This window comes from Parasteatoda tepidariorum, chromosome 10 (assembly GCF_982258835.1).
Source record: "Parasteatoda tepidariorum strain Cologne lab strain chromosome 10, Ptep-v5.0, whole genome shotgun sequence".
Lineage (NCBI taxonomy): Eukaryota > Metazoa > Arthropoda > Arachnida > Araneae > Theridiidae > Parasteatoda > Parasteatoda tepidariorum.
Genome location: NC_141764.1, coordinates 76,307,766 through 76,323,015, shown reverse-complemented (window position 1 = coordinate 76,323,015; position 15,250 = coordinate 76,307,766). Strand labels below are relative to the sequence as shown.

The 15,250-nt window shown below is 30.0% G+C and overlaps 1 protein-coding gene across 14 annotated transcripts in view; it reads left to right on the top strand.

Moving 5' to 3' along the window:
• Positions 1 to 15,250, top strand: part of LOC107436894 (exocyst complex component 4) — a 332,756-nt gene that overhangs the window by 87,139 nt on the left and 230,367 nt on the right. For 9 of the 14 annotated variants that reach the window (XM_071184138.2, XM_071184144.2, XM_071184137.2 and 6 more), the window contains one exon: positions 8,291 to 8,347. The exons of the other annotated variants lie outside the window; for them this stretch is intronic. In XM_071184138.2, coding sequence (XP_071040239.2) covers positions 8,291 to 8,347 — 57 coding nt within the window. The remainder of the gene's footprint in view (positions 1 to 8,290; positions 8,348 to 15,250) is intronic. 14 annotated transcript variants of the gene reach the window in all.

Here is a 15,250-nt window from a genome sequence, read left to right as displayed (position 1 = left end):
CGATAGAAAATTTCATTTCTCTTGTTAATTTCATCGTTGGTCACGCACCATCGTCTTCGTCACTGGCAAGCAAATAAAAGAGGATAAAACCATCAATTGTCAAAAACTTGCCAACCCTGTCTAATTATGATATTTTTTCAAAGTGCTTAAAAATATTTTTTGAGTGCTTGAAAAGCGCTTAAAAGGTGCTTATTTTTTGTTGAAAAATTAGGCTGCCCACCCTGCATTTGCAGAGACCTAAGCCTCTTTAATTTCTCAAAATTTTCGACTGATTTATAATCTAAAATATGCATAAAAATGCATTTCTGGTGACTTCTAGATTTTACTAGATATAACCATGGTTAACTTATGGAACCTATGATTTGAACTTTCGTAAACTTTATTATGTCACTGGTTTCAACAGACTATCTATATCTGATTTGCGGCTATCGCTATGAATTTCCTTCTCTTCTTATAACTGGAAACAACTCAGGAAACAAAGAAACGTCTCCATAGAGAGCTTTTGATAGAAACTAACTCACATTTCTGTTCTATAAAGTTGAAAAGTTCAAAATAAACGTAAATATTACCATTAAATTTGAATTTTGTTTTTCACGTGAGATTTGAATTTTGATCAATTTGGACTGTAAATTGCTGGAAACAATTACAAATAAGTAAATAATATCTATAGATAGTTCAGAGTTATGAGTAATGAAGCGTTACCAGAAAGAATAAAGCGTATTCTTTGTTGAGTAATTTTTTGAGCATTGGTTGTTTCACTTTCTGGTCGTGTATTTTCTATTTTGGTTTTAAGAATTAACCATGCGATTAAAGGATTTCGGACTTTTTTTTTTTTAAAGTTTTAAGTTGAGCACCAGAGCCGTTGGCCACATACGTTCCGGCGGATGACGTTGAGTACCGTCTCGATGTTATCTAGTGACGTTTAGGTAAAACGGTAATTGAAAATTTTTGACAAAAATATGTATTTGTGTGTGAAACCCTCCCCCTCATTATCTGATATGCTGTTCAATCAATTTCATTGGGTATCTACTTAGGATCAATAAAAAGTGCATAATTTTGAATTTAGAACCTGGATCCATTAAATTACCCTTTGCATAAAATTTTTGGGACACCCTAGTCATAATTTGAAAAAAAAAAGCATTCCTTCTGTATTCAGAATATTTTGTAGGCGTGCGCCAATATTCGAATTTGAGCCATGGTGGCTCAGGGGATAGAGCATTCGCGTCCTAATGAGGTGACCCGGGTTCGAATCATAGTGATGAATAGTCTATAAAAATTCGGCACCCGGCTCGCGCTTACCACAGTGTTGACGCAAAATAACCTCAGTGGTAGACGGATAATGTGCCTCTTTGCCCTCAGGCTAACCATGGGTGGTTTTCGTGGTTTTCCTCTCCATGTAACGCAAAAGCGGGTTAGTTCCATCAAAAAGTCTTCCACGAAGGCAAATTTCGCCCTACTAGATATAGGAGTTCTCTTGTCTTCTGGACTGGGTTCAAAATTACAACGATACGGATTTTAACAATGGTAGCCGTAAGATCAAAATTGAATTGGCTGTTCAACGACGGTAATAAAATTAAATTTTCGAACTTAAATTTCACAATTATTAAGTAAATTATTAATCAGCAAAATTTAAATTTTTTTGGTTGTAAGATAAAATTACGTTCAACTCTCTTAATATGTATTTTATTTTTTAAAATTATGCACTTAACTAAAACTTGTTTATTTTTTCATAAAAATAAAAAGTTCGAAATATTTAATCTTCTTAATTTTTAGAACGTCTCTAACGTAAAGAATTTCTTAACTCGCGATCTAAAATAATTAAAAGCGAATTATTATGCCTTCCTCGATAAACAAGTGTATAAACCGTCTCGAAAAATTCTTCTATTGTCTTTCTTGAGATTATTTCAGTCCTAATTCATTTTGTTCTTAAAAACAATTCCCATCTCAATTTTGAAAATACCCCAAAAAAATGACAACTCCTTGATGTTTGGTGTCAAATATAAGCTCCTGTTAACAACTAATTTTAAATTAATGTGAGTGAACACTTTTAGCAATTTACAAGTATAATAATTTAAGAATTGTTTAATGTCAAAAACAGATTTGTAATTAGCGTTTGCATTTCCTAAGAGATTTACTCATTATAAAATCCGCAAGAAAATTAAAAAAAAGAAAAAATTATTCTTGGAAAGAATTTAAATTCTAGTTTCTCTAGTTTTAATCTTATCAGCCTTGCCTAGTGACAAGGATTTTCGGAATTTTGGTGCCAGAAAAGCGGAAAAAAAAAAAGTTTCTTTCATTTTATTCTTTCTTTGAGCTTTATGTTAATCAGTACAATATGAAAGGGTTAGAAAAAAATAATAAAATAAAGAAAAGAACGCCACGCTTTCCTCGCTTGAGGAAGCGCCATCTATCGACCTTCTGTAACTTCGCAGGTTTAATGGTTGTCATAGCAACGAACAACCCTTTTCCGATACTGTGCACTTTAGAAGTTGCTCTCCCTCTCAACTCCGCTCCACCAAAACGAGTAGTTGGAAGAATTTTTTATTTTTTTGCCCACATACATGGCTCCTGTTTTTAATCTGCGCCATTTGCAAAAGCCCAATTTGATTTTTACTCGAGCTAGTTCATTTTAGTTGGCAGCCATATTGTAATTTTTAGAAAAGATTCTGACCTTTTTTTCCCCCCCTGAAACTTCGTTGGCTTTTTTTTTTTAAATTTATTTATTAATGTTACTCATAACAGTTAAAAATGAATAATTTTAAAGTGATCTTTTTATGGTGGATCGAAATTTTCGACGACGTTATAAATTCATTTTTGAAGTATCTATTGATCTCTAGCTTTAATTATAAAAAAAAAAAGTAACCATCACTATTATTTAGCAATTTTCAAATTAACTAGCTTTTTTTTTTAGAATTTAATATTGATTTTTATTTCATTATTCATGGTTATTTACAAGATAGACCTTACAGTTAAGTTTTTATTTACTCATATTACCTATGATAAATTAAGTTCCAAATTATCTATGATAATATGAAAAAAAGGTTTGGCTGTTTTTTAAAAAAATTTTTTTTGTAAAGAATTTAATGTTTTTTGGAATGATTTTAGTTTTGAATTTAATGATTCTGGGATGATCTATTATGCAAGGGCAGTTCTCAAAAAACGTTTTCATCGCGATCGTTCGTACAAAAGTAAGAAGAAGAAAAATTTATGAAAAAAAAAAAGCAGAAAGTTTCGAAAAATTAAATTTTCTTAATTTTTTATTATTTGACTCGATTAACTAATTCTTCCGCTGATCTCTACAACTGTTTGCCGCCATGGGAGGAGATAAGTTCAAAATTGTTCTTTTGAAATTTTTTTTCTTGAAAATGTAAGCTAAATATCAAATAAATGAAAGATATACTATTTATATTTCTTTCATATCATTTGAAATCAAATGCAGAGGCGTAGCTATGGTTTACAGAGCCCTGGAAAAAACTCACTTTTTGCGTTCAAATGCAATATGATGTCAAATTTAAGAAACCTTTTAGCACTCTTTTAAGTTTTAAATTATGTAAAATACTGAAATCCACTTTTTTTTAAATATTTTTTTATTAAACATTTAATAAGTGTTTGTACATCGCAACTTGATAGCTTTTTAAATTTTCAATTGATACGGTTTAAAACTGAACTGTGTATCTTATTAATGTAATTTCTGTTATACATGGATGTTTTTTTTTTATCACGTTTATTGTTTGAGATCGATTAATTGATAAACGTTTGTAAGAGCATAATATCTAAGGGCAATTTTTTCAGTGTGTCACCAATTTGTTCGAAATAATTTTTAATAAAACAAATAAAAACCTACGTGCAAAGCAAACTACTAGAATATTTTTACTAAAATCAGATAAAAATATGAACAAGTCATGATGCCCATAACTTGTAAATAAAACAAGATACATTTTAAAGAAAAGCGTTTTATTCTGAAATTCTTTTTTCATAAATTTAGGCGGCCAAAGCTGCACCCGTTTACAAATGTCCTTTCTTGCCCCCCGCTAGCCTACACCCCTGGTTATATGGATGGAATATATTTTTGTTAACTATTGGCGTTTTAACTTAACAGCATTTTTCACTGTAACGATAGTAAGTACATGCTATGATGGGTCTGTAACTTTTTCTGCCAATTTTAAATAATATGGATTATAGTTATAAAATGTATTTTGCAAACATTATGCAATGTTAATTTCTTAAAATTTTCAAAAATATCACTTTGCATATTCTGCCTTCAATCTCTACAATTGTGTATCGCATTGTAAGACAAGTTCGGAATTTAATGAGTAGCATATTTTTCCACCAGTCTCTAGAACTCTGTGTGGCACATAAAAGGGAGTTTCGAATTGGAATGAAAAAAAAAAAACCTTTAATGAAAAGACAGACGAATCTGTAATTAAAATTCGTTATTATTTTATTTTAATGGTATTTAATGTTATTTTAATGGCTATTTTATTGGTAAAACAAACCAAATAAAAAGATATCCAAATAAGATTACCAAAGTAAACCAAATAAAAAGAACTGAGGAACTTAAACGGTTAACATATACTTCCACTAATCTCTACAAGTGTGTACTGCATTTGAAAATGCAGATTCGGAATAAAAAAGAAGCCCCTTACTGCAAAACAAAGGAAACTATAATACCGTAAACTAAATAAAAAGAATTGTAAAGTTAGATACTTAAGTTTAAATGTTCATCCTCCCATCTCCTCCATTCTCTCTAACCGTGTGTTGCATTGAAAAATAAGTTCAGAATCAGAGAAAAAAAGTTCATGAAAACAAACTAAGCTATGAACGCTAAAAGAAATAAATAAATAAAAATATTATGAATTTCGATTCTTAACATATTCTTCCACCAATCTCTACAACTGCGTGTCGCATCTGAAAATTAGTTCAGAATCTGAATGAAAAAATCCTTTACCATAAAAAACAAATGAAACTATAATATGGTAAATCAAATGAAAAGAACTCACGAAGCTTGACATTTAACATATTCTTCCATTTATCTCTACAACTGTTTTTCGCAATGGAAGATGAATTTGGAATGAAAAAACTTAACAATGTTTGAATCTCAATTATACGTCCACCAATCTCTACAACTGCGTGTCGCATTTGAAATTGAGTTCAGAATCTGAATGAAAAAGAAGCCTTTGCTATAATATGGTAAACAAAATAAAAAAGAACTGACGTGACTTGACATTTAACATGTTCTTCCACTTATCTCTACAATTGTTTTTCGGAATGAAGATGAATTTGGAATGAAAAAACAATGTTTTACCCTCAATTATTCATCCACCAATCTCTACAACTGCGTGTCGCAATTGTAATTGAGTTTAGAATCTGAATGAAAAAGTTGCCATCAATATAATATAGTAAACAAAATAAAAGAACTGACGAGGTTTGACATTTAACATGTTCTTCCACTTATCTCTACAACTGTTTCTCGGAATGGAAGATGAATTTGGAATTAAAAAATCTTAACAATGAAAAGAAACAAAACTACATATAATGTGGCAAATCAAATAAAAGTAAAGAATTATAAGTAAATTAATGAAGATATTATGTCTTTTTGGAATTATTTAACGTCGAATAAGTTGGTTGCTTAAAACATTTTTTCAAAGTGATCAATAATTCGGATAATGAACATAAAATATGGATAAATAAGCAATTTTAATGGCTTACAAATACTTATTTATAAAGGAAAAAAATGTAGCGGAAGTTTAAAAATTTTTTATGTCTGGTGTGTTTTGTACCGAAAGGGTTATTTTCCAGCGCATTTCTCTTCACTTATTTGAATATTTCAGTTATAGTGTCAAATGTAGCCAAGAACAATAGACAATTTATAATCTTATATCCCACTCATAGCGCCGATAAATAAGGAAGAAATTTCCCCCTTTTTCTGAAGAATTGGCTATTTTAAATGTTGATATTACTTCAAAATGCATATTTTTTACCAGCTGATTTTTTATTTCCTCTTTTTGATACCGACCTATGATTTTATAATATTAGTAAAGTAGTCTAGACGGCAGAATAAAACGAATATTTTTCGATTTTATTGATATTATAAGACAGCTGATTTGCAATTGAAAAAGTATTTTATAACATGTTGTTTGTGTATAGATTTTTATTGTATAACTGAACTGCTAAATGAATATTTTCTCATCGCCATAATTATCTACGGCAATTCAGATTTCGTTGTTTTCAACATGTGTTAACTTCATCGACACGTTTTTTATCCTGACTTAAAAAGCTTTTAAAATGCAAAATCTTATGTTGCAGATTTCATATTTAAATTTCGTGTTTAAAAAGTTTTGAAGATAAAAAATTTTTAAATCTTAATATTTTTCTAGATAATAACTAAAAACAAGTTTTGCATATTAATGGTTTTTATGTAGAAACTGAATGCAAAATTTATTTTTGAAAACTATTGCAAGCAAATTTTGTATTTTAAAGCTATTATGATTTACTTCATTAATAATATAAATAATCTTGCGCTTTTTCGTGAAAATGACCGAAATTTTTTTTTTCATTTTAAAAGCTTTTTGTCTATAAAAATTTTAGTTTTAAAGTAATTTTAAAATGTAAAATTTTTTTTTGCAGATTATCGTAAACGCTGAAAAATGCAAAAATTAGAAGATTAGGTTGAAGAAACTGCAAAAATTCGAACACAAAAAGACACCTCACAGTGACATTTTATCAAATGGGTTGTTAACCCTTTGCGAATTTAAAAAAAAAAAAATGATTTTTTTGTCCCGTTTATTATTCAAAGGGAGAAAATAGGTCACAAATAAGTCAATTTTAGTATTTGGGATTTTTCTGACTAACAGTTATCAATTTGGAGGCTGGGACATATGTGTCCCGGCCGTATTTAATGGTGGGATACATATGTCCATTAGTAATTTTTAAACATTTGTTGGGACAAATGAGTCCCGATAGTAGTCAAAGGGTTAAACGCATAATTCCAACATGTCTTTTATAGAATAAGAATTTTTATTGTAAATTGAAAGTAGTTTGATGCAATATTAAATTTTCCGCTCTTCTTGATGATACTTACCCTTTTTTTTAAAATTCTTATATTAAGCGGCTTTATCAAGCTAGATAATGTTGTTGCGATTTCGACACATGCACATACATCTCGATGGAATGAAGTTGTTGGCGTGTTAAGGACCAATTTCAAGTTGCCAATCTTGAAGGCGAAAACAGAACCCCAAATCTGCCTATGCTGCATTTCGTTATGTTTCTCAGCTAAAGCATCCTACTCAGACGTAAAATAGTACTTTATTAAAGTATCGCCAGTCTAAATGATTTCCTCATAAAACTTACATCTTTTGTTTTACAATTAATTTTCTTACTCTCTATTTTTAAAGTTATTTTTTTCTTTTTCAACTCAGACATTTATTTGTATTTGCATCTAGTTTATAGTCAATGTTGTTGTTCCTAAGACCACTTGCCGATTAACCAGCAACCCTTTTTTGGTGAATCCAAGCGAACTTAAGGCAGAGGGTGCTTTTCCTGTCCTTTAGAGACGCCATTTATGGCCAAGAATATGTCTTCAGACACACACGTCACGGTCCGTTTTAAAGGGAGGACCCATTCATAGATCCATTCATTCATCCACCGAACGTAATTTTGACCAGAACCAGAGATCGATCAATCTCCAATTCAGAACCCCACAGGTATTGATTTGTTATGGAAACTTGGAGGACTTCGTTACTCGACAGATTTAACGTGCACCAGTTGTCAGTTACTATACGGGGAGACTTCGGCCGGCGGTTATTGAACTCACGACCTCTTGGACATGGACCCAACTTCTACCAAACAGGCTATCCCGGCCCTTTTATTTCTAATATTTTGCTTTACCATGCATTTCTTCGCTGAAAATGCCAACGGCTTCAAATCTAATACACTTTCGGCATTGTTTTATAGAGATTCAATGGTTTTTAGTTATACATTTTTGTTATTATTTTATTATTATTTTTATTTATGTTTATTTTAATTTAATATTTTATTTGATTTTGATTTTTTGTTTTCGTTGTAAAATTTTTGTTTGCTGTAGTTGCCTATATTTCCAGCTGCTTCAAAACAAGCACACTTTCGGCATTGTTTTATAGAGATTCAATGGTTTTTAGTTATGCATTTTTGTTATTATTTTATTATTATTTTTATTTATGTTTATTTTAATTTTATATTTTTGTTTGATTTTAATTTTTTGTTTTCGTTGTAAAATTTTTGTTTGCTGTAGTTGGCTATATTTAATTTGCAGCTACTCACAGATTTCTAGACCCCGTTGAATTGGAAAGATCGCTCATCGACCCTTATGGTAAATACTGCATGCTGTTATTTTTATTTTATGATTTTGCATGTTTTTACACCAATACGTACCAAAGCTATAATCATACTATTATTACTATTACTATTATTATTATTATTTTTATGTTTTTACGATAGTAAGCATTTAGAAGTGAAAATTTTTTTTCCTTCTGATTTCTATAAGGTTTCTTTTCACATACAAAATTATTGAAAATAATTTTGTATGGTTTTATGTAATATTTCCTTAGTATGTACCCAAAGCTAAAAGTTTTTTTTTCTTCATCATATTACGCGCCAATGATATAAGGGTATTATTTAGTAAGAGTTTATATATTTTTACTTTAATACACTATGGAAATTTTGAATATGTTTTTTTAATGCATTTATATCTCTCTACACTAAAACATAGTCGAAGCTGCATAGATATAACTTTAACAGTATCGTAGGTTTTTATTTGTGTACATTCAAAGTCATACAATTATTATTATATTTTAATACTACGTACTCAACAAGCTACGAATATTGTTAGGAAAAAAAAGGTAAACTTGCTGATCCGAACAAAATTATCAAAAGAGATTTAAAAATATACATGACTTAATAAAACGAAAAAATGTATAAAAATAGTAGATTGAGTTGAATATCAAATCATTGATTCTATAATTATTCGAATAGTTTACTGTGACGTAAGTTAACCTATTGGCATATGTTAACCTATTGGCAAAAGTTGACTTTTAGTCATATATCAGCATGTTTGCATAAGTTAACATGCCCTGTAAAAAATAAATTCTCAAATGCCACGGAACTTTTTTTTTTTTGATGAAACCGTTTCCTGGAAAATGCTTCGAGTAAATATTTCGTCAATGTGTCGAAATAACTATCGTCACTTTTTCAAGGAAGCGAATTTCGTCAAAATTAAAGAAATTTTCACATTCTATTTTTTTTTCCAAAGAAAAAAAAATCTCGTAATGCCTAATATTTCACATAATTACTTTATCGTGGGCACCTTTTAGGTGGATCAATTTCGCCCCAACAACGCAAGGACATATAGAACATAGAGATAAGTTACACATGCGCCCCAAAACGAGATTCGAACCTTAGATCTTCCTGGCACGAGGTTAACTCCTTGACGCATGCTGGCCAGTCGACTCAATCGTCAATTTATTTTCGATGATCTAGACTTAATTCTAGTTTCGTCATTATAGTTAATGTCTCACAAAACACATTACGATGAGATAGCGAGTTAAAGAAACATTTTCTTAATATATATGGATTTCGCGTTTCGTCACAAATCACGTGATTTCGTGACGAAATGATTCTTAAAATTAGCAAACTATACCTCAATGACAGCTGAATCGTCAAAAGTGAGAGTTTTATCTTTGAAAGTATGTGGACATAAGTTAGCGTATTATATTTTATATCAGCCTATCGGCCTATACTGTTAAAAATTCCGAGCCACGTTGCATCAAACATTAATGTGCATTTGCTGGCTACATAAAATGGAGCTCAATTTTATCATATTTTTGTATTTTTTCTAGCTCCACATATCAGTAGAAGCTTGCAACAAAAGTACGTGTTTTGAAGAAAATCACATATTTTCATTCTTTTTTTCTTCATAAAATTAGAGGAAGTTTGCACCATTATTAGGTATATTTAAAGCTCTCAAATGCAGGTATAACTATTTACCGTAACAGAACTATTTACCGTAAGAAGTTATTTTATGACATACCTCTTACCATTTTATATAGCCAACCAAATTTAAAAAGGCAACATAAAAAAGAAATGAACTTTAATTCAAACCATTTATCTAACTAAATAAGTAGAAACTTGAAACAACATGCATTAGTCGTCCCGATACACCGAGACCGAATCGTAAAGAAAACATGGCGTCGTAAACAAATGTCGTTTAGTTTACAGTCACCGTCACAGTTTTGTGTCTCTTTACCAAATTTTGGTGCAGGCAGTTGCATCGCGGAAATATTTATCGATTATACTTCACAATTTATGGTGTAACTGAAATAAAATGATCTTTCATTTCACTAAACTTTGGGATAATAAGAAACTTCGCACTAAGTACTGGTTAAGGATTTACCGAGTTTTTTTACAGTGTAGGTTTACATTTTCACATGAGTTAACTTATTGGCATAAGTTTATTTATTGGCATTAATTATATTATTGACATAAATTTTTTGGCGTTATCAGGGGTCTTTTTAGAAGAAATGGGTCCGTTAACGGACCCTTCACAAAATATCTTTTCATAAAAACGGACCCTTCACAAAATATTTTAACTTAAAAACGGACCCTTCACAAAATGATTTTTCTTTTAATCGGACCCTTCACAAATTTGTTTATCTTTATTATTGTTTTGTTAATCGAATAAACCCTTCCCAGGGCAGAAAACAAGAAAGATGAATGTAAACGAATTAAGCTTTGTCTTCGGCAGACGATTCTTCCATTATTTGTCCGAAATGAATATTCTGCGTTCAGCAGTATAGGCTAAATACCAAATATTTGTATGCTGCATCTCTAATTTCGAAGCAGCAACTGCTGTTTATTTTTGAGAATTTCATTTTTTTAAATTATAATTTTACAGTGCCGAGCATAATCTTTTATCTATTTACAATTTAAAAACTGCTTGAAAAAGTTTTTGCAATAACCGGACCCTATTTGCACAAATTCATAAAAGCGGACCCTGGTTGAAAGAATGTGAGTAATTTTTTCACAATTTCAAGAAAACCGGACAAAATGTCTGGACAGATCCCTGTTTATTGTACTAAATTGTGAAACATAACTTTAGGAAAATCATGAAGTTAGAACAATTAATAAGTAAAACACATTTTTATAACCCTTCAATTGCGCTATCTACCATAAATCATCTCCATGATGACCAGGGCTATTGATACATAACATTTAAGATCTTTGAGTATTAAATTTCCACAAAATAAACTAGTTACTTGAAGAAATTTAAGTACCTTAGAAACTTTTTCTGTTAGTTTAAGTTATCCCGGTCTAAACTTCTTTTTTTTCCCGATCGGCACTATGCATTCCAAAGGCATTCAACCATTGGTACGTAAAAATAAGAAATTTGAGGGGGAAAAAAATATTTAACGGATACGGAAAAATTGCGTCACTTGAAGAAGTGTTAAATGATGCACGAAATTGCGTTTTTTTCCCCCTCCATCTTTTTTCCCTTTTTGCTTAAATATTTAATGGAAAAAAAAATGTGTGTTTTTTTTTAAAGGTAAAGAATTAAAAAAAGAAGTCGTCGCAGGAGAAGTTTGCAAGAAAAGTTCGCTTAAACATTTTCTTCCGATGTTTAAATCTTCGCTGCTATTTTTTCCGCTTTTTTTTGATGTCGGACTATTTTTTTAAAGGGATATCGCTTTCATTGTTTAGAAAATTTAAATATTTTGTTTGTAAGTTTAATATATTTTAGCTTCGCTGTTTTGGAGTTGGAATGATTCACAATTTCTTTTGATTACATTATGAATTTATTTAAAGTTTTAGTTTTTTCTTCAAAGAAATAGAATATCTAAAGATTAAATATATATTTTTTATTTTTCGAGAATAAATTAAATTTTTTATTGCAGCCTCGACTGTTGAAATTAAAAAAAAAAAAAAAATCTTTGCTTTTTGATTGATTTTCAAAAAAATTTTAAAAAGGTTTTCTGCAAGAGTATAATACATATTATTTAATGTCAAAGTTAAATAAAACCGCCACGCTTAATTTAGTTAAATTTCAATAATATATGTAAATATATCGATATATTGAAATGTTGTACTGTGTTGAAATTTCGAGTGATAATATAATTAAAATGTAATCAAAAGTTCGATCTGTTTTTTAAAAATATACCGTCGATTTAAAATGCATCGTCGCAGCGATGGTGGTTAGTTAATGATAAGTATATTGATAAGAGTTCTTTTAGGAGAAAATTTAGGTACGTTAACGGAGAGTTTTTCTTTTTTTTTTTTTCATTTTTTTTTCATTTCTTTTTTCTTTTGTTATTGCGCGGATCTTTTAAATACGATTTTATTGAAAAAGCGGATCCTTCATGAAATATTTTATCACGAAAACGGACATTTCGCAAAGTATTTTGTTACAAAAATGGACCTTTCACAAAAATATTTTGTTACAAAAACGGACCCATCACAAAACTTTCCTTTTGAAAAAGGGATTCAATAACATCCTTAATTCCTAATCTTATAACTAAAACTCCTTGAGGGACCTGGTTTTTGCTTTTTTTTTTATTTTTATAAAAACAGAACCATATTCATTATAAGTAGAAATTATTAGTAGATGTTTCACAAAGACTGACCTCTTACAAAAAGTGCAAACATACCACAGGTTTTGTGATTTTCTCAAAATCAGGTTCGCAATTTAACTTATTCACAAAAACATACGTAGAATTTTTAAAAATTCACCGATACTAAGATACGAATTCTTGTAAAATTACCGTACGGTATGGTAATGACTGGTTACTAAAACAAACGAAATACGGTATTTAAACCATTTATTTGGAAAATTTCCCCTTTTTTTTTATGGTAAGGATTTAGCAGAAATTATGTAATTCCATTCTATAATATAATAATTATGCTAAGTCTTTACTTAACAGAAAGTCATTAGCGTATATTGCGGATCTTTGATCAGTAAATTACATAACAAATCAGATTGAGAAGCAAGATAGGTATAATTTAATTGTATATAGAAAAAATATTTTTCTTGTAACTGTCAGAAATAGATCGCGAGTTGTCTTATTTTCTACGTTTGTCTTATAATTTTGCCCAACTTGCTGAAAGAAAAAATACCGTTCGAATAACCCATTTGGAAAAACTTTAGTGAAGTCAAAAATATTTTTCAAAGTTACCACTAGAACTTGAATGCAAATAACATGCTCTCTATTGCTAATACACCAGAAATAATTTTTATCATTTGAATTTAAAAGCATAAACTACAATTTGAGTAAAAGGTGAATATTAGCCCTACACAGAGAAACAAATTCTAGTAAAATTGCCGAACTGTATGGTAATGACATTTTTCATAAAAAAAAAAGAAAAATTTAATAATTGTACTTCTGGTTAATAGAACCAAATGATATTTCAAGCTTTCATTTGGTAATTTTTCCGTTCTTCATGGTAATAATTCATTGGAAATTCTGGATTTGAAAATTACCCCTCATTTAGTATTTACCCCTCATTTAGTAAGAAATACAAAACTGAAAAATAAATTTAATTGAGTAAATGGTTTTTATGCCATAAGCTTAGGTATTATGATAAAATTACCAAATTTTACAACATTTGCCAAATTTCATCACATATTTTAAAACCATATTTTATTCTTAATTTTACCGAAATCATTACCAAAGTGCTTCGGTAAAAACTACCGAAATTTTGAAGTAGTGTCCCATAAATCCCGTAACACGTTAAGCTTTATCATATTTTGGTAGCTTTAGCCATACTTTTATTTCTTAGTGTAAAAATGGACTTACCACGAAAATATGGAATAATACTAGGCAACCAAACGTATTCGTATGTAAAGTCTTTTTGTTGAAAAGCGAAAATTCAAGTAGCAAAATTGTTTTTATAACAGTCGTTGAACAGCCGACCCAATTTTGGATATAGGAGTACTAATGTTCAACTCCGTAGCCTTGTAATTTTGAACCCAATCTAGAAGACAAGGGAACTCCTAAGTATTGCAGAGAAATTTGCCTTCGTGGAGGACTTATTGATGAAACTAACCCTTATTTGAGTTACATGGAGAGAGAAACCACAAAAACCTCCCACGGTTAACCTGACGGCAAGGGAACTCTTACCCATAATCCGTCTATTACTGAGGATATTTTACGTCAGCACTATGGTCGGTACAAGCCGGGTGTTGAATTCGTATCGACCAGCCAGCCATCGATGGTATTCGAACCCGGTTCACCTCATTGGAAGGCGAACACTCTATCCCCTAAGGCAGTGTTTCCCAAAGTGTGGTACGCGTACCCCCATGGGTACGGGAACAGTTTAACGGGGGTACGCATTTTTATGCGAAATATCTTACAACAAACAAAAATTTCAAAAAATTTATTTGAAAACAAAGCCAGGCATGAAAATTTACGATTACGTATTTTTGTATTGGCCATTTTTTGCAGAGTTAACGGTTAATAATTAGTAGTGTCAACAGCAGTTGTGATTTTAAACTTTTGTGCAAATTTTTTATAGTAAAAAATACATTCATTTTTTAATTAGTGGTACATAACGTAACGAAAAATTTAGAAAGGGTACACAAAAGTCATAAGTTTGGGAAACACTGCCCTAAGGCTATGCCACTACGGCTCTAAAATGACGTAAAATCGTAGATTTAGAAAACATTCAGTTGTGGCAAAGCAAATTTATTAATAAATATTTATTTTTACTTGACATCACGTTTATTAAAATTATACAGTAGATTTTTGTGTCTAAGCGCCATTTTTAAAAACGGCAGCTCAAAAACAATCGTCTTGTTTCAGTCTAAAAAATTTATAAAATTTAAAAGAGTTTCAAAATAACATTTAAATGACCCAGTTTTTTTGGTAGTCATTAAAAACTCAGATTGAAATATTTTAAAGCGAGAAATATCTTCTGTCTCTTCCGTGAAATGTCTTAAAAATAGTTTAAAAATAGTTTAGAAACCTAACTTATCAAATGTTATTTTGATTTATTAGGTTTTATTTTATTTTTTAAAAAAAGAACAACAAAAAATGAAGACATATCTTTTAAGAAAATATATCGTGATTTGTAAAATTCTTATTTTGTTATTACTTCTGTGACCTCGTTTTGAAGATATGTTTATCGGTATGATGATGAAGACATTTTGAAAAGAGGCAAAACTAATACCTTCCAAAAACCGATGTTTTTAATGAAGCAAGAGTTTTTATAATTATATACTTATCTG